Raw genomic sequence first — 17,939 nt, 5'->3', positions numbered from 1 at the left:
CGGCGGCGGCCGTCTCTGGCCGGTGAGTAGGCAGTAGTGGGTCATTGGGGCGGGGGGCGGTTTACAGGGCGGAGGTCCCAGCGGCACTCCCCTTTTCCTTGGTGGGCGTTTTGGTCAGGGTTTGCCCCGACTTTGGGAATTCAAAGGGGGAGATGCGGGAGGGAGGGAAACCCCTTCCATCCCCCCCTCCCCGCCCAACTCGAAGCCCCGAGTCACTCCAGACGCCCCCTGCATACCCCTATGAGGAGAGGGCTACCACTCCGGGAATTTGAAATGCGGAGATGTCCTCCCACAGAGGTGAAGGTGGAGACAAGGGGACCCTCCGGCGCTTGCAGGGGGGGAGGGGTCATGGGGGGGGGACCCGTTCCATTGCTCCCTTCCCCTTCCCTGCCCCTCAGTCCTTCCCACCTCCCACTGAGTGTGGTGGGGATTCCCCCGGCTGGCCCACTGCAGAGTGGAAGGGAACCCCCCCACCTGCCAGCCTACTGTGCGTGGGAGCTCTTGTTCTGCTCTCTTCCATAAGCTCCACCTCCCCGCCCCCACCCCATTGACTGGGAAAGGGGCTGAGGCCAGAGAGGGTTAGCACTTAGCCAAGGTCACCCAGCTGGACAGAGGCAGAGCTGTGCTTGTGGCGGACTCACTAACCCCAGAACTCGGCTGGTGGTGTCAGCTCTAGGGTCCTCTGCTCCCTGCGTTTAACTGTCAGGGTGGGGCTTCAGGGCCCTGTCTGGAACTGGGGGGTGGGGGTTCCATACTCTCTCCAAGTCTCTCCACCCTTCTGGAGGCCCAGACGGGACTGAGTGGATAAGCCCCTCACCTGGCTCCCTCCGGGTTCCCAGGTCTCTTGTCCCTCCTAGACCCTCTTCCCCCAGACTCCTCAGGCTGCCCTAGACCTCAAAAGTAGTCTGGCTGATGAGGGGGAGATGGGGAGGGAGGGCAAGGGGTACTTCCAGAGCTGATAGAGTAATCTCCACTCTGACACACCAACCCACTGGGTGACCTTGGACAATTGCCCTGTTCTCCCAGGGCTAGAGTCAGATCCGAGCCCCCCCCCCCAGCAGAACAGGCAGCCCCTGAGCTGTCCAGGGGGCCATTCACCCCACTCCAGACCCCCAGCAAGAGGAAGGGCGACTGGGACATCCACTTGAGACTGTTTCCCCTTCAGTCCCATTCTGGGGTTGAGCTCCCTTAGCCCTCTCTGCCATGGGGCTGCTCTGCGTCCTCTTTGGCCCCCTCCTCCAGGGTGGAGCTTGGGTACCGAGGGGCTCTGGCAGCAGCCTGGTACTGAGTGAATTCCTTGAGGGTGTTACAGACCCCAGGGCAACTACAGACCAGGTGAGGATTTGGAGGTGGCCAAGAACGCAGCTGGTCAAGTCAGGGATCCCTATCTCCTTCACACCAGCCTGTCCCAGCCTCACACACCTAGATCGCCCTGTGATGAATGAATGGGGGAGGGGGGAGATGTGGGGGCAGGACAGGGAACAGCATAGGGAAAGGCAGATAGAGCCTTTAGTGTGCAGTGTCCTGTGGAAGGAAGTGGGGCTTCCAGGGAGGGTGTTTGATATGGGGTAGAGGTATCAGCAGGGGCTCATCGAGGGGCCTGAGCCCAGAAACACGGCCCCACTGGACAGACAACACCACTGATCTTAAGCTTCCTTAAAACTTATACGGTATTTCAGCTAGTCAGAAGACAGATCTACTCTAAAGACTGTTGCAGACTGGGGGCTATCTGCACCCCACCCTGCTGGGGCCCTGTCTTTACCCCACACCCCATATCTGGCCCTTGCAGGTCAAGAGGAGAGGAAAGGCAGCTCAGCCCCTTGCCAGCCAGGTGATAATCCAGCAGGACCGAAGGGGACACGCCCTTTGGTGGTGGCTCTTCAGGGAGACCCCTGCACATCAGGGTGAGTGAATCCAGATTCGGCTATTGTTTGGGAGTAGAGGTGGCCCAGGAGCTGGGTAGAAAAATTGGTGACTTAAGAAAAAAGTGCCAACCTTTGACGTCATACAAACAAAATATAACAACAAAACAGCTATGCCTTCTAGAGCCCCCAGAGAGTGACTGTCCATTTTCTCCAATCACTGGTGGTGGGGAACCTGCTCAGAGAGGCTGGGTAACCTGCGCTGTGTCACACAGCCAGGAGGGGAGCATTGCCCCAGGTTGGAAGGTCCCCCACCCCTATAGCCTCCACCACCCAGATTCTGTGGTCTTACTCCCTGAAACACTTTTAGGGAGTAGCTCCTTTTCTCTTTCTTTCGCCTGCAAACATTGGCTGATATCCAGGGTCAGGGGTGAGCCGCTGGTGGGGGTGTGGGGAGAATGGAGGCAACGGTTCTAGATATGTATGGTCATGTAATCAGTCAACAAACACTGAGCAGGTACTATGTGCCCTGGGCTGGGTGCTGGCGACACAGCAGGGACTGAGGCAGGCTCAGATCAGCCCTTGTGAGACATACTGGGAGGAAAATAAAACACAGTGATGTGTTAGAGAACGCCTGGGGCAGAGGGGCCTCTCCAGGGAGGTGACCATGAGCTGCTACCTGGAGGAGGAGGAGCCTGCCAGGTGGGAGCTGGGAGAACAGCATACCAGGCAGTGGGAACAGCATGTGCAAGGGTCCTGAGGCAGAGATGAGTTTGACATGTTTGCGGAACAGTGAGGAGGCTGCTCTAACTGGAACAAAAAGAGCAAGGGGGAGAGAGGAGGAAGATGAAGACAGAGGGCTCTGTATGTAGGGGCTGAGGTAAAGGAGTGGACTGCAGAGCACTGGGGAGCCATGGAGGGTATGTGAGCAGGGGAGACATGATGGTCTGATCAACAATTTTCAAAAGTCTCTGTAACTATTGTGGAGAGCAGGGACTGTTGGGGCAGGAGCGGAAGTGGCAGAAGGCCAGAGGGGAGCCCAGGAGGCAACTGGGTAGAGCTGGCTGGGCCAGGATGGCGTGGAGTCAGGAATGGAGAGAAATGGGCAGGTTCTGGGACTGGGTGGGCATGGAGGAGGGACTGTGTGTGGCCAGGTTTCTGCCCAACGCTGAGGAACCACGGGGAGGAAGCGATTTGTCATGCTCTGGGAAACCTGGGAAAGCATCCTGGAAGAGGTGTTCTTGCTCTTTGAGCTACATTTAGAAGGGCAAGTAGGCCTTTGCTGGTGTCCCACTGGAGTCGTGCTGGGGGTCTAATTGTACGGATGGCATGAGGGCCACGGGGAGCCACGGAGCAATCGGAATTAGAAGCAACGTGATGAGATTTTAGCAAGGAAAGATCCCTGGGGGGGAGGGGGGCGGGCTGGCAGAGACTGGACTGGAGCCAGAGAAGCCAGGAAGGCGCTTGAACCATTCAGGTCCTGATCAGGCCCACAGCAACTCAGAGCATCCAGTGAGCACGTGTGTATCTAGCACATTTGAGGGAGGATTAGCTCCCTAGCCCCTCTCACTGCCCTCAGAGGGCCCCCACTGCCCTGCTGAGGGAACTGAGGCTCAGCGAGGGAGGGACCCTTGTCTGTGACCACTGCATGACTTTCCAGGGGTGCAGTCACAAAGGCCCGCAACCTTAAAACAACAGACATGTCTTCTCACAGTTCTGGAGGCCAGAGCCTGAAATCCACGTGCGGGCAGGGCCGGGTCCCCTCCAGAGGCTCCAGGGCAGGATCTTCTTTTTGGCTCTTCCCCTTCCTGGGGGTCCAGGAGTCCCGTGGCTTCTGGCCACATTGCTCCAGTCTCCGCATCTGTCTTCACGTGGCCTTCTTAAGAGGACCCCAGGTCATTGGGTTAAGGCCCACCCTAATCTAGTAGGACCACATTTTCATCAAACGCTCTCTGCAAAGACCCTGTTTCCAAATAAGGTCATGTTCTGAGGTCCTGGGTGGACTGGAATTTGGGTGGGGAGACTCATCAAACGAGTAGGACCAGACAGCGTGTAGGACCAGACAGCGGGACACTGTGCTCAGTCATGCCTTTGCCCCCAGGGCCTTTGCTGCAGCAGGGGCTGCAAGGGATGCGGACACTGGGGCATCCTGGGTGAATTCAGGGGCAAGGATGGACAGGCCTGGGGTCCCACTGGATGTGGGCGTGGCCAGAAAGGAAGCGTTAGTTTGGAGCCTTCCAGCCTGAGTGTGAGAAGGGAGGGGACGCTGGTGTCTGGAACAGGGAAGCCCTGCCGGCTATAGGGACAGGACAGCCCCAGGGGAGGTCCCCTGGTGGGTGTGAAAGGGGGGAGATGGGGGGGAGGGATGGGCGGGGGCAGGCAGGGGAAAGGGCTTCCAGGCCTCGGCTGCTTTGCGGGGATTCTGTGCTGATGGTAGAGCTGCTTCCCTGCCTGCCTGTCACCCCCAGGCTCCCACCTCTGTCAGAGCAGGGACTGAGGGGCTGGCAGGCAAAGCCCCTTCCCCCCACTCCCTGGTCTCATTTCCCCTGTGGACCATCTGCAGGGGCCAGTTCTATGTATGTATTGACTCAAGATCTCATCTTGCCTGCTGAAAACATGAGTTTGGGGGATTCCGTGTGTCTTCTGCACCTCGCTATCTCCACTTCAGGCTTATCTCTTGTATACAGGAGGTGCTCAATAAACACTGATAGAATGAGGGACGCTTCTCTAATCCCTGAATCCTAGAAAGCCCAGGAACAAACCCTCTGAGACACCTGCCCCAGCTTCCTGGGGCCTTCCTGTTCCCCTTCCTGCCCCTACTAGTCACAGAACCCTAGGGGGCTTAACCCTCCATGACTTGCACCCTGCTCAGAGTCCTCACACACACATCTCTGCAGGTGGGACCCCTGCCAGCCTCTGACTCGGCCCTTCCCCTTTGCCCCTTCCCTCTGGCCACACCGGTCTCCCTTCTCATCCTCAAACATGCCCTCCTGGGTCCCACTGCAGTGTCTTGATCCTTGCAGTGCCTCCACCCGGTGCCCCCTTCTGACTCTTCTGGGACTGGCTCCTTGGCCCCTTTTGAATGTTGCCCCTTCTGGGAGGCCTCCCATGACTGCCCCAAGGTCTCCCCCTCTGTTCCTATCTTTCTCAACTTCATCGGATTGCTTTCTAATACTTGTGTATCTAGAATTCCTGCTGGTCCTTTTGTTGGGAGAGGGTTGTTCCCAGAGTTCTAGAAATTCAGCTCCAAGAAGGACAAGTTTGTATCTCAGACTCTGCATTCCCAGCACCAAACTCAGAAAGGGGGCTCGGTGGCTACATGAATGAATGAATGAGTGACTATATTCCCCACCCTGCCATCTCCACTCTCACGCGGGACTCAGGGTCCAACCTCCTGGGCAGCCATCTGTTAGGCCCCAGTTGGGTCTGAGATTTCTGCGAAGGTACAGCTGCAGGTAGGGGGTAGGTGGCCAGTCCATCCCTACTCAGGCAACCTATGGGTCCCTCAGGCCCTGTGAGGCTCTCCCAGGTCTCTGGCACCTGGACCCTTGGCTGCTGCCCTGGACTTGTGGCCTAGCCCTCAGGCCTCTGGAAGAGGGGCTCCCTGTTCAGCCACTGCCCTATCGCCTGCCTGTTGTTTAGGCCTTTCCTGGGAGTGTGAGTCTCACTGGCAGCATCCCAACCAACAAGTTCATTTGTAGGCCCTTCTCATCTCTTCCAGCCAACCATGGGCTGATAAGAGGCTCGGTCTGCAATGAAATCTTGGGCAATGCCCACCACAGCCCCACGTCTGTCCACCCCTGACCCTTGTCCACCTCTGCCAGCCTTTTCTCCGAGGGGCGAGGTTCAAGTAGGCAGGAGGGCAAACTTGGGTGGACGGTGGTCATTCACCAGGTTAACCATCCGAAGTTTAGCCCCTTGAAGGGGGTCCCTGATCTCTTAGGGATGATGAGCCCAAAGGGGAAAGAGGGATCTTTCCAGAGAGAGAAGATGGGTGCAGAGCCTGCAGGAGGGCCTGGAGGAGCCTCCAGGGTCTGTGGCCCATGCTTTTGTGAATATCTGGACATTTACATATTGCACTTGAACTCAAAAAGCATCCGAGGCTGTGGGCACTCCACAGAAGCCGGCGCGGGCTGGAGTCAGCCCGTGGGCACGGTGTGAATGCTTCTTGTGGGGCAGGGATCTGTACAGGGGCAGGCTCAAGTTGGCAGGGGCTGGGGCCCTGAATGCAGTACAAGGATCTGTGCCAGGTCCCGAGGGAGGTGTGGGTGGTTCCAGCACGACCGTGCTTTAGAAAGAGCCCCCAGCAGCCTGGGCAGGCCTGGGGTGGGGGGCTGGTGAGTGGATGGGTGGATGGGAATTACAGAAGGCATGGCTGCGAGTGCATCCATTTAAGGGTCTCCCATCCTGGCACCCCTGCAGACATGGCAGGGCATGAGTGGTCCCCAGGCCTCCATGGCCACCACAGCCAGGCCTTCTTCAGGGTGTCCCTAACAGGCTGGGATGAGAAACAGAAGTCTCGTCCGCCGACCCCAGGCCATCACTGGCCCTGCACAACCTCATCAGGAGCCCATGAGACCACCCCCTGCCCAGGCAGCCATCCGCTCATCCTCATTCAGTCCAGCTATTTTCCGGACACCACAGAGGAAACAAATCAGCCGCCTACAGGCAGTGACGAGCAATCAGATGTTCCCAACCCTGTCCCAAGCTCCGAGCTGGGAAGAAAACAGTGGGGGACTGGGAGAGAGATGGGGGGGTGGGGGGCAGAGCTGCACTCAGTCACCCCCAGCCAGGCAGGGACAGGGTAAGGCCTAGGTAGTTTGGCAGCCTGGGGGAGGAGGAGGAAAGAGCTCCCCCCCTCCCCATCCCCAAGGCCCCTTCCAGCCATTATTAAGTTGAATGAATGAGTTGCCCAAGGACACCCTCTGTGCCAGGAGAAAGGAACGTGGTTTTGGACACCCCCAAAGCAGGCTTCTGCTGGCCTGTCATCCTGATATTGGTGGTAAGGGTTAGAAATGGGGGGGGGTGCTAAGTCTCAAAGAAGATGGCCTTGGACCCATGGCCCTAGCAGGACCCCCCTCAACTCCTAGAAGCCCGCAAGTCGGGGTCCTAGGTACCCTGCACTCAGCAATAGACTGCAAGCAGGACATCTGAGGAGGTCATCTCAGGAGGGAGGTGTCCAGTCGCTTTGCAAAGTTATCCCCTCAGCAAATGCGTGTATTTGAGGGGTTGAGGGATGCCTGGAGTTTGGGGACTCGATTTTGGAAAGGGGGTAGCTAGGAGTTACCGAGAGTTGTCAGGGGCGGGAGTTGTCGCTTCGCTAAGTAAGGTCCCCTCCATTGCGTCCAGCCAGAGAGCGAGTTTGAGGACCAGCTGAGCGCTGGGGGCTGAAGGGGGCTCCCGGGAATGTGGGATCTTTAAATGTAGGTGGGGCTTGCGGGGTCGCCGGGGGCGGTGCCAATCCGGGCTCGACCAATCGGCGGCTCCGCCCGCGTCGCGCCGCCCCCTCCTCTCCCGGCCCGGGCGGGCGCTCGCCCCCGGCCGGGCCCGTGGACAGGGCGGCGGGGTATGCACCCGCCGCCGCCCCCGGCCCAGCCGCGTCCCGGCCCCGCGCCCGCCGTCTGCTGCCCGCCCCGGCCGCGGCCCCGGCCCCGGCCCCCACGCGAGGGTCTGCGGCCGCGCGGGACCCTCTCCCCTGCAGCCTCTTCTGCCCGTGGGAGCCGAGCCTTGCAGGTACGGGGTGGGACTGACGGGAGCGCCCAAGGAGAGAGGCACGTCCCGGAGGGGGACGCGGTTCGGGACAGGGGCCAAGACAGGGGGTCTCCGTGGGGTCTGGAACCCAGGGGACACAGAGAGGGAAGGAATGTGTGTATGTGCACTGCCTGAGTGAGTGGAGGTTCACAGACCCCCCATTCCGGAGGGGGAAGGTACTGGGTTCACTTTGGCGGGGGTAGAGCAGTGAGTCTCCAAACTCCATAGAGGCAGTGGGGGGAGCTCTTGGGGTGAAGGCAGTGACCTGGGACTGACTTGGGAATGGGAGAGAGGAGACCCTCACCCCTGGCCCCTAGATACTGCTGTCAGGGTCGCCGCTGCAGGGGCCAGGGAGCCGGGTCTCCCAGCTGTCCCTGGACAGAGGTTGGGGTACCCCACACAGGGCACTGCCTTGGCAGACCTGGAGGACAGGGCTGCAGATGTGAGTGCTGGAGGCTGGGGGCCAGATGGGAGATGCTGATGGAGATGGGTCAGAGTGGAGGGCACTGTTGGAGGCAGCCATGGGGAGGGCAGGGCAAGCTAATTGCACCCTGCCGACTGCTGGCAGGTTCCTGACTGGTGGTGATGGGGGGGGCGCCCAAGGGAATTGGGCAGTCTGTGCCTTACTGTACACACTCCTGGGCAGCTCAGGGGTGGGAGTGCAGGTGGACCCTGTCCACCTTGCAGAACTAGGGCCAGAAGAGTGCTGGTGGGTGGCGTGTCTTGAGATCCTTACCCATCCTCCACAGGGACGCATGCCCCACAGCTTGCTCACACATCCTGGAAGGTTCTGCCATGTGCTGCTCTGGCCATGGTTCCTAGGAGTGTTAGGGTGGGCATTTCACCCCAAGGGGGCTCTGCCTTGGAGACTGACAGACAGGAGGCACCTTGTCCAGCTCTGAAGGACAGTGTGGCATCGGGCAGCAGCACCACCACGGGGGTACCCATGGCCGCACGCTAAGCATTTTCCATGTGAGATCTCACTTCCATCCTGGCCGTCGACCTGCTGCGGGGGGCACAGAGTCATCCCTTTACTGAAGAGGCAGCTGAGGAGAGGGCAGTGACTTCATCCCAGCTAGGACGCCCAAGGGTCCCTCTCAGGCAGCCACTGTACCAACTCGTCATTTGTGAAAGGGCTCAGTCGAGGACCTTTGGGGTCTGGCCAGTTTATATTTCTGTTGGGTGGGAAACCTTGGAGGAGCCAGCTGCCCTGTTCCCTACCACCTGCCTACCTCCTCCCACTCCTCAGGAGTCCTCCTGGGTGCCCCCTGCCCTGTGTGGCTCACAAGCTTCCCACAGTGTCTCTTGGGATGGTGTGAAAGTGGGGGCTCAGCCCATCCTCCCATCCCAGCCTTCAGTGAACAGAGGTCTCATGCTCCAGACACGTTAGGCAGTTTTGGCAATTCCAGGGACCCTCAAAACCAGATGTAGCCCACAGGGTGTTTCTAACCTTTTAGAACTCATTGACGAACCCACGGCCTTCACCCAGAAAAATACACCCTTCCAAAGATATCCAAAGCTTGGCCAGAGTTTCAGAGGGGCTCCTGGTTCTTTTGGAACTTCTGAGGGGCCCAGGGACCCCAGCTTTAGGCCCAGTTGCAGTGGGGGAGAGGAAGGCAGACCTGGGAAGGTGTGGGGTCTCTTGTCCCTTGGGCCCTCTGGTCCCACCCAGATTCCCCCCTTCTATGAAATTGCAGGCAGGCCACTCTGTCCTTCTGTGTCCTCTGAGGTCACGGGAAGGGTCAGACACCCACCATGCCTGTATCCCGAGCTCTGTGGCCCCTCAAGGGCAGGGCCAGGCTGGTTCCCTTCCCAGATGGTGGCTTGTCAGGAAGGAACATGGCAGATCCTGCCATCCACCACCCCACAGATGGCACCATCTTAGTTCTTGCTCTTCCTGACTTTGTGACTTGGGCAAGGTGCTAAACCTCTCTGAGCCTTGTCTCCCATCTGTAAAATGGGAGCAGGAATGCCACCTGCCTCACTGAGTGGCAACGGGGATTAAATGTGATAATTCTGATAAAGAGCTCAGTGAAGCCCACAGTAAGCACTAGGTATGCATTAACATCATGGGCTCCGGGAAGCCCCCCTCCCCCACCTCTCTCCCTCCCAGAGGCCACCTGTACCCATCCCCGCAACCCCTCCCTCCTCAGGGCACCTTAGGACGAGGCTGCCAGGCAAGGAGGAACATGGCGGACACACGGCTGAATTTGGCCTGTGCGTCGGGCGGCTGAGTCACATCCCCAAATTGCATCTTCATCAGTGCGTTTCGGAAGGTCGTTTGCAGCACCCCCACCCCCTCCCAGCGCTGTCTGCCAGGCCACTCGCCTCTCCTGCCTGTGCCCCTGAGCCCCGGGTGAGGACCTTCTGCACTCTCCGGAGAGTTGGTAGGAGTGGTGCCTGGGGTTTCCTTGTCTCCTGGGTGAGAGCAGGGTCTGGGATTGCTGAGTGTGTCCCGGTGACAAGCTCTCACGCCCGCCTAGCAGCTGTTGGCCCTCCGGGTGGCAAGCAGGGGCCCTAGCCCAGGGGGAGAGTGGCACCTGAGTGTTTGTGAAGCTGGAGAGAGAGATCAGGGCCAAGGTCAGCTATAAACTATGAAGTACTGGGCCTGCAGGAGACCAGCCGGTGTAAATCGTGAAGCGTTGGACCTGTGCGAGGCCAGGCCTTATCAACGGAACCATCAGGCCGCAGGTGGCCACTGCCTGGTTGATGTAATGGCTGGGAGTGGCGAGGGAAGGGACACGTTCTGATACTCATGAGGTCACTCTGCCGTGGAAGGAACGTTTCTTGTCCTCCTACTGTGTGCTGGCACCAGCATCTGGGGACATGTCGTGAGTGGGTCAGATGCTGTCTGGGGGGTGCCAGATAAGGGGCACAGGTGGTCCTGTGGTGCACGCAGTGGATTGCTGGCCAAGGTGGCCTGTGCCCTGCCTGGTAGCGTGGCTTGTCTTGGCCTGTCTGGGTGTGACAGTTTCCGTGTCTGTCACCCATAGAGTGTGGTTTTTGGGCTGGGGAGGCTCCTATCTGTACGCACAGCCCTCCCTCCTGAGCCTAGTACATAAGGGGCCTGCAGTGCATGCCAGTCTGGCCTTTTCACAGCACTTGTTGGGGGAATCTCATGAGGCAGCCCAATCTAGAATCTGTCCTGTAAGGAGATGGCCCCTTCATAGCATGGTGCCTCAGTTTCCCTATCTATAACACTGGCCAAATTCCAGGACCCCCTTCCTAGGTACATTGTGAGGATGGAGGAGAAAATTTGAGGGAAAGACAGAGTCTGGCATATAGCAGATGTTCACTAAATGTCAGCTTGTGGGAGGGGGACATGGTGGGGTTGGGGGCGCAGGGGAGGGTCTAGCAAGTTGTGACCCCGGAGGAGAGACTCCAGGCAGCCTCATCATATATGTGCCACTGTCATCAGGGTCCTCGCTCTCGAACATGATGCCAGAGGACACTGCCCCATGCAAGGGCAGAATCCAAGGATATCAGGGTAATCAGTCTGCTCCTTGGTAGCCTGGTGGGGAAACTGAGGCTGACCTGAGGTCACAGGGCCAGGCTGAGCACATCTCACAAGGCCCTGCAGAATCAATTCTGGGATCTTAGAGCTGAATACTGGGTTGTCACATTGGTCGTGGAATCTCTTTGGAGATCACAGAACTCCTTCAACCCAGGCAGGAGGGAGCTGGGGGTCCCTGTAGCCACAGCCGTGGTCCTAACGTCCCCCACACTGATGCGTGTTCAGGCTTTTGGACAGCTCTAGGGGAGGAACTGGAGGCTCAGTAGGGTGAGATTAACTTGTCCAAGAGCCTGAAGGTCAGAAGGAATCAAGCCGGGATTGGAACCACCTCCTGATCATACACTTGCACGGCCTCTGGCCCTCCCAGGCTAACCTGCTGGCAGATCCCATCTCCAGACGTTCAGAAGTATTTACTGAGTGGCAGCTGTGTGCTAGGCATTGTTCTGGGTACCCGGAGACAGAGAATCAGTGGGCAAAGTTCTGGTAAGAGGGTGTTCCAGGCAGAGGGCACAGGAGGTGCAAAGGCCCCAGGCAGGACCAGGTTTGTCCGGATCTGGTGATGGGGATGCTTATGTGGCTGGAAGGGAATAACTCCTGGGAGAAGGAGAAGGTTGAGGTGGGTAGGAGCCAGACCACAGAGGACCTCAGGGCCACAGTGAGGAATCTGGTTTTTATGCAACGGCACTGGGGAGCCTTGGGAGCTTTTCGAGCAGGGGAGGAATGTAGGCCGACTTGGGATGGCCAACCCTCGTGTCAGCCACGCTCGGTTCCTGGCTTCCTGAGCCTCAAACTGTCCTGCGGTGGTGGCAGTGGTTCCTGGCCCTCTGGTCAGTTGGCAAGGCCCTGCCATGACTGTGTCCCTTATGCCCCTCAGGTCAGCGCAGGAGCCCAGTCTCTGAGCCATGCTGGGCCCCGGGCGGCCTACAGCGAGCCCAACCCCGGCACCCACATAGTCATGAACAGCCACAGCCACAGCCACAATGGCTGTGGGGGGCGGCCGCTGGGCAGTGGGCTGGGTGCCCTGGGCAGAGACCCTTCGGAGCCCGAGGCCGGCCACCCCCCCCAGCCCCCACATGGCCCAAGCCTCCAGGTGGTGGTGGCCAAGAGTGAGCCAGCCCGGCCCTCACCAGGCAGTCCCCACGGGCAGCCGCAGGACCAGGAAGAGGAGGAAGACGATGAAGAGGATGAGGCAGGCAGGAGGAGGGACTCAGGGAAGACCCCGAACGTGGGCCACCGCCTGGGCCACCGGCGGGCGCTCTTTGAGAAGCGGAAGCGCCTCAGCGACTACGCCCTCATCTTCGGCATGTTCGGCATTGTTGTGATGGTGACCGAGACCGAGCTGTCCTGGGGGGTCTACACCAAGGTAGGCACGGCCCTTCCCCACGGCACCCCGGGGAGGCCCCTCTGGGCCCACCTGGCTCCCCCACTGCCCCTTGGGCACAGGGTCAGGGACCACATTGGCCGCAGAAGAAGCAGGTGGAGGATGCTGGGTGGGGGGGCCCTAGAGGCGGGGTTGGGGGGGGGATACTGGGCCACCCACTGTGCCCACCTCCTGGGGCAGCAGGCAGGCTGCATGTGGGGGAGCTAGGCTCCAGCCCATTCCTTCTGCCCTGAACCAAGGGGCCACACCGTGGCTTAAGGTTGGGGACGAGGGCTGTCCCCCGGGCCAGTCCCAGGACAGGAGAGCCCCAGAGAAGGCCTGGGCCACATAGCCGGGAAGGAGCTTCTCCTGAGAGTGGTTGGGCTGGGTTATGAGCCTGGCTGTCCATCCCCTCGTGCTGGCCAAGGGTGGATGAGGACAGAGAGTGATCAGGGCATATCAGCCTGTAAACTATGAAACAGTGAAGGGGATGAGGCTAGGCCTTATAAACTGTGAAGTCCTGTGCCTACATGAGGCCAGGCCTCATAATTAGCCACATGCTAGGCCTTTAAGCCAGGCCTTCTAAACTCTGAAGTATAGGCCAGCCTTGCTGTCACCCCAGGCCTAAGGAGTAAGGACGGGAACATGGCTTCCTGAGTGAAGATCCCAGGTAGGGGGGTCAGGAGGGCCACCCACCCCCCAACATCCTGCCCTCCTGCCTTCTGCTCTCTCTCTCTCTCTCTGCCCAGGAGTCCCTCTACTCATTTGCACTCAAATGCCTCATCAGCCTCTCTACGGTCATCCTGCTGGGCCTGGTCGTGCTCTACCACGCCCGGGAGATCCAGGTCAGTGCCCAGCTGGCCCGGGCAGCTCCCCTCCCCATGCCCCAGAGACCCCCCTACACCAGTCACCCGGGACCCCAGCCCCCTAAAACATAAAAGGACCAATAGCCTCTTTTTAGAAAAAAGAAAAAAAGACCTCTGAAGACACAGCCTTTAGATTTAAATTTCTTTGGAATGCCTATGTTTTACTTTTCATTGATTATTTGGGAAAAAAAAAAAAGAGAGAGAGAACAGTGAGGGAGCCAGAGGTGAGCTGGGGTCTCACACTCGTAAGTTATCTTCCGAGCCCTGGGGTCTTCCAAGGTTTGGCAGCCTTGAAAACCCGTGTTTGTAACACCAGGCTTCTATTCCTATTCAATCAGACCCTGCATTTGAAAGATTTATTCCATGTCAGGGAGTTTGTTCTCCTATTTCAGGAGTTAATCGAAACCTCGGGGCGCCCCAGAGAGCCCAACTCAGGGCACGTTGGGCAGAGGTCACCTGGGGCTGGCACCAGGGCCTGGGGATGCCAAAGGGTGTCAGAGTCTGGCCTCTGGCCTCTGACCTCTGACTTCAAGGAGCCATGGTCTGGTGGGTGACGGGTGTAGGAAAATCCTGCCTGGGCTGCACCACCCACAGACATCCCTGGGGACACCCAGGGTCTGGCGCATAGGAGGGGCCCTGGACGTGGCTGGGGGCAGTGGAGGGGACAGTGATACGTGAGCTGGAAAGAAGCAGTTCTGAAGGCATAGCAGCTGGAGACAACGGTCCGTTCCTCATACAGTGAATCCTGGAGGTACCATACGACCCAGCGATTCCACAGCATCCAAGAGAAATGAAAACCTACATCCACACGGAACTTGTACACATGTGTACATAGCAGCCCCATTCACAACAACCGAACAGCAGACACAACCCAAATCAGCTGGTGGGTGGATAAACCAAACGTCATATGTCCGTGCAATGGAGTAGGATTCAACCATTAAAAAACGAAGCCCTGGGGCCCCTGGCTCAGTCGGTTAAGCATCTGACTCTTGGTTTCAGCTCAGATTATGATCTCAGGGTCGTGAGACTGAGCCCGAATTGGGCCCTGTGCTCTGCTCAGCACCGAGTGAGCTTGAGATTCTTTCCCCCTCCACCCCCCTCTGCCCCGCCCCCTGCTCATGGGTGTGCACACTCGCTTGCTCGCTCTCTCGCTCTCTCGCTGTCTCTCTCTCAAATAAATAAAATCTTTAAAACAAAAACAAAAAAATGAAGCACGGTGCACGTGTGCTCAGACGGCCACAACAGACACCACAGCCGAGGGGCTTAAACAACAGAAACATTCGCTCAAAGTGCTGGCAGCTAGAAGTCCAAGGTCAGGTGCTGGCAGGGTCACTTTCTGCTGAGGCCCCTCTGCTAGGCTTGTAGGCAGCTGCCTTCTGCCTGTGTCCTCACGGCTTTCTCCGTGTGTGCACATCCGTGGTGTGGCCCTCTTCTTATGAGGACACCAGTCCTGTAGGGTCAGGGACCCTCCCTGATGACCTCATTTAACCTTAATTCTTTAAAGGCCCTCTCTCCAAATACAGTCACAATGGGAGTTAGGGCTTCCACTGACGAAGTTTGAGGGGATGCAAGTCAGTCTAGAACTCTCCACCCGCCGGCCCATTCCCCAGGTTCCTTTCCTCCTCCTGTGCAAAGTGCATTCACCACATCCCAACAGTCCGCAGAGTCTTCCTCCCTCCCAGCACCAACTCCAGGTTCCAAGCCTCACTTAGGTGTCAGTGACGGGTAAGACGAGGGTGCTCTTCCTCTCCAGGTGAGAGCCCGACAAGTCATTGTCTCCCAAAATATAGAGCTGGGACAGGCATAGGATAGACATTCCTGTTCCTAAAGAGAGAAATCTGAAAGAAGAAAAGGTGTCAGGTGCCAAGCGAGTCAAAGGGCTAGCAAGGCAAATTTCAGGTTTGCTCGAGAATAATCCTCAGGCTCAGTGCTCCAGCTTGTGAACCCACTGGGTTGGCCTCGTTGCCCCCTCGGCTCTGGGTGGTGACCTTTTGTGACTGCCTTCAATTCAACATGTTTTCATGGTTCTTCCATGTTGTAGCAAGTATCAGAGCTCATCCCCCCCCCCTTTTTTTAAAGATTTTATTCATTTAGTTGAGAGAGCAGGAGATGGGGGAGGGACAGAGGGAGAAGCAGACTCCGGCTGAGCAGGGAGCCTCACGTGGGGCTTGATCCCATTACCCCAGGATCATGACCTGAGCTGAAGGCCAGCACTTAACCGACTGAGCCACCCAGGCACCCCTCCCCTTTTTTTAAAAAAAGATTTATTCATTTGAGAGAGAGCGGGGAAGGGGGCAGAGGGAAAGGAAGAGAGAGAATCTCAAGCAGACCCCGCATCTAGCACAGAGCCTGACACAGGGCTCGATCTCACGACCCCGAGATCAAGAATCAGACACTTAACCATCCAAGCCATCCAGGTGCCCCCAGACCTATGGAAGGACCCCATTTGGGTAATCCATTCATTCACAGACCAACACTTGGGTTGTTTCGGCTTTCCGCAATTGTTCGGGTACACGGATTTGTTCCAATGGCTGTTTTCATCTCTCTTGCGTACATACCTGGGAGTGAGCTTGCTGGATCTTTGGTAACCCTGTGTTGTCTTTGTCGGGAACGACTGTCCCGCATTTCATTGGAATCGTGGCTAACCCCGCGAACCAGGGAGTGTGGCATCCGAGGCCCTGTTGTAAAAGCCAAACGGGGGCGGGGTGGGGGAGGGTGTCTTGGGCTGGGGGTCTCATCGCGGGGGCACCGGCTCCGGCGCGAGCCCCACCACCGCCCGCCCGCCCCCCGCAGCTGTTCATGGTGGACAACGGCGCCGACGACTGGCGCATCGCCATGACGTGCGAGCGCGTCTTCCTCATCTCGCTGGAGCTGGCCGTGTGCGCCATCCACCCGGTGCCCGGCCACTACCGCTTCACGTGGACGGCGCGCCTGGCCTTCACGTACGCGCCGTCGGCGGCCGAGGCCGACGTGGACGTGCTGCTGTCTGTGCCCATGTTCCTGCGCCTCTACCTGCTGGGCCGCGTTATGCTGCTGCACAGCAAGATCTTCACAGACGCTTCGAGCCGCAGCATCGGCGCCCTCAACAAGATCACCTTCAACACGCGCTTCGTCATGAAGACGCTCATGACCATCTGCCCGGGCACCGTGCTGCTCGTCTTCAGCATCTCGTCCTGGATCATCGCCGCCTGGACCGTGCGAGTCTGTGAGAGGTGCGCCCCCCAGCCCCGGCCCTGGCCACCACCGCGTGCACCCGCGGCTCCAGAGCCCCAGGGCTCCCCTGGCCATCACACTCCCCCCCCCCACCCCCGGGATACCCAACCCCGCCCCGTCCCCCTTCCCGGCCTCAGTGACTACCCCTCCAGTGCAGCCCCCTCATCCCCGGGACTCCAGCCTGGCGTACCCAGCCCCTACCCCAACCCACACCCCTCTGGGACACTGGCCCTCTCCCCCGGGGAGGGGGGTCTTGTGCTCCTCTGTCTCCCCGCTCCTCCACTGCCAGCAGCCAACCTCTGACCTCTGGCCCAGGGCCGTGGAGGCAGCAGGAGCAGGATGGCCCCCATCTGCCTGTTTCCGCCTCCCTCCCCCCAGTTTAACCTGCTCTCCTTCTCCCCTCTGCCCGCCCCAACGGACTGTAGGGAAAACATGTGAGTCCTACCCTTGGCCGAGCTGTGTGCACAGAGCTGCTGCTGTCCTGCCCGCCAGGAATTTAAGATTAGCTGCCGCAAGGGGAGGGCTCAGGGAGGTGAGGCGGGGTGGCCGGGACCAGCCCAGAGTCCCAGCAGGGCCGGGGCAGGCAAGTTTGGAGTCGGGCTGAGGACAGCAGGGGCAGGCGGGCTGCTCTCAGGCCGCGTCCACTGGGCATCCTGGAGGTCCTTGTGTCCAAGGTTGGGGAGGATTTTGTTTGGACAGCTGACCTTGGGGGACTGGGACATCACCTCCCAAGAGTTGAGTGGATCTGGGGTACATAAAAACTGGCCCAGCCTTTAGTAGCTCCCCCTTCCCCGGAGTTTGTTCTGAACAGCCCAGGAAGGTGCAGGCCTTCAACCCAGTTTACAGATGAGGAAACGGAGGCTCTGGGGCAAAGGGACATTCCTGAGGCCTGATTCCTGGTTGGCTCCGGAGACCCACAGGGTGCTTCAGGAAAGGGAGGGTCCCCACTGGGCCTCTCAGGGCGTGGGGGTGCCTTGCCTGGGAAGGAGCCTTTCCTACCTCATGCTTTGCTGGGGAAGGCCCTGGAGGGGTCTGTGGCACGTGGTGCTGGGACTGGGCTTCCTGGGGAGTCCTTGGGCTGGACCTGCCCCCCAGGACCCCAGTCTTCACCCCTTTAAGCCCCCCTCCATGGCCCCTGCCTCAGCCTGACGTGGGGCTTGTGGAGGTGAGGGCCCAGCTCTTGTCAGCGAGGTCTACTGTCTCGGGACCTGCCAGGGTCTCCTTGGACCCCTGATGTACCACCATGCCAGTACCCACAGCCCATCCCCCACCCTGTCAGGGCAGGGTCAGGATTGTGGTCTGGGGAGTGAGAGAGGGGCACCCCTCATCAGGCATCCTTGAGGTACAGTCTGGGTCATTGCAGGGGTCCCCAG

General features: G+C 59.0%; 1 protein-coding gene across 4 annotated transcripts in view; it reads left to right on the top strand.

Annotated features, from left to right (window-relative positions):
• The window catches only part of KCNN1 (potassium calcium-activated channel subfamily N member 1), a 32,005-nt gene continuing 14,066 nt past the window's right edge, over nt 1-17,939 (top strand). For 2 of the 4 annotated variants that reach the window (XR_015726698.1, XM_045778453.2), the window contains exons 1-3: nt 10,966-12,490; nt 13,237-13,332; nt 16,147-16,565. Coding sequence is in view for 3 of the 4 variants with exons in the window: in XM_045778453.2 (XP_045634409.2) it covers nt 11,687-12,490; nt 13,237-13,332; nt 16,147-16,565 (1,319 nt within the window). In the remaining variant the exon portion in view is untranslated. Of the gene's footprint in view, nt 23-1,789; nt 1,905-7,372; nt 7,596-10,965; nt 12,491-13,236; nt 13,333-16,146; nt 16,566-17,939 lie in introns of those variants that run through there. The other 2 variants (XM_045778452.2, XM_087867164.1) reach the window with 2 other exon arrangements.

Source organism: Ursus americanus, chromosome 14, assembly GCF_024610735.1.
Source record: "Ursus americanus isolate L20-20 chromosome 14, mUrsAme1.1.p, whole genome shotgun sequence".
Taxonomy (NCBI): Eukaryota; Metazoa; Chordata; class Mammalia; order Carnivora; family Ursidae; genus Ursus; species Ursus americanus.
The sequence above is the reverse complement of the archived record's forward strand: the minus strand, read 5'-3'. Positions and strand labels throughout refer to the sequence as shown.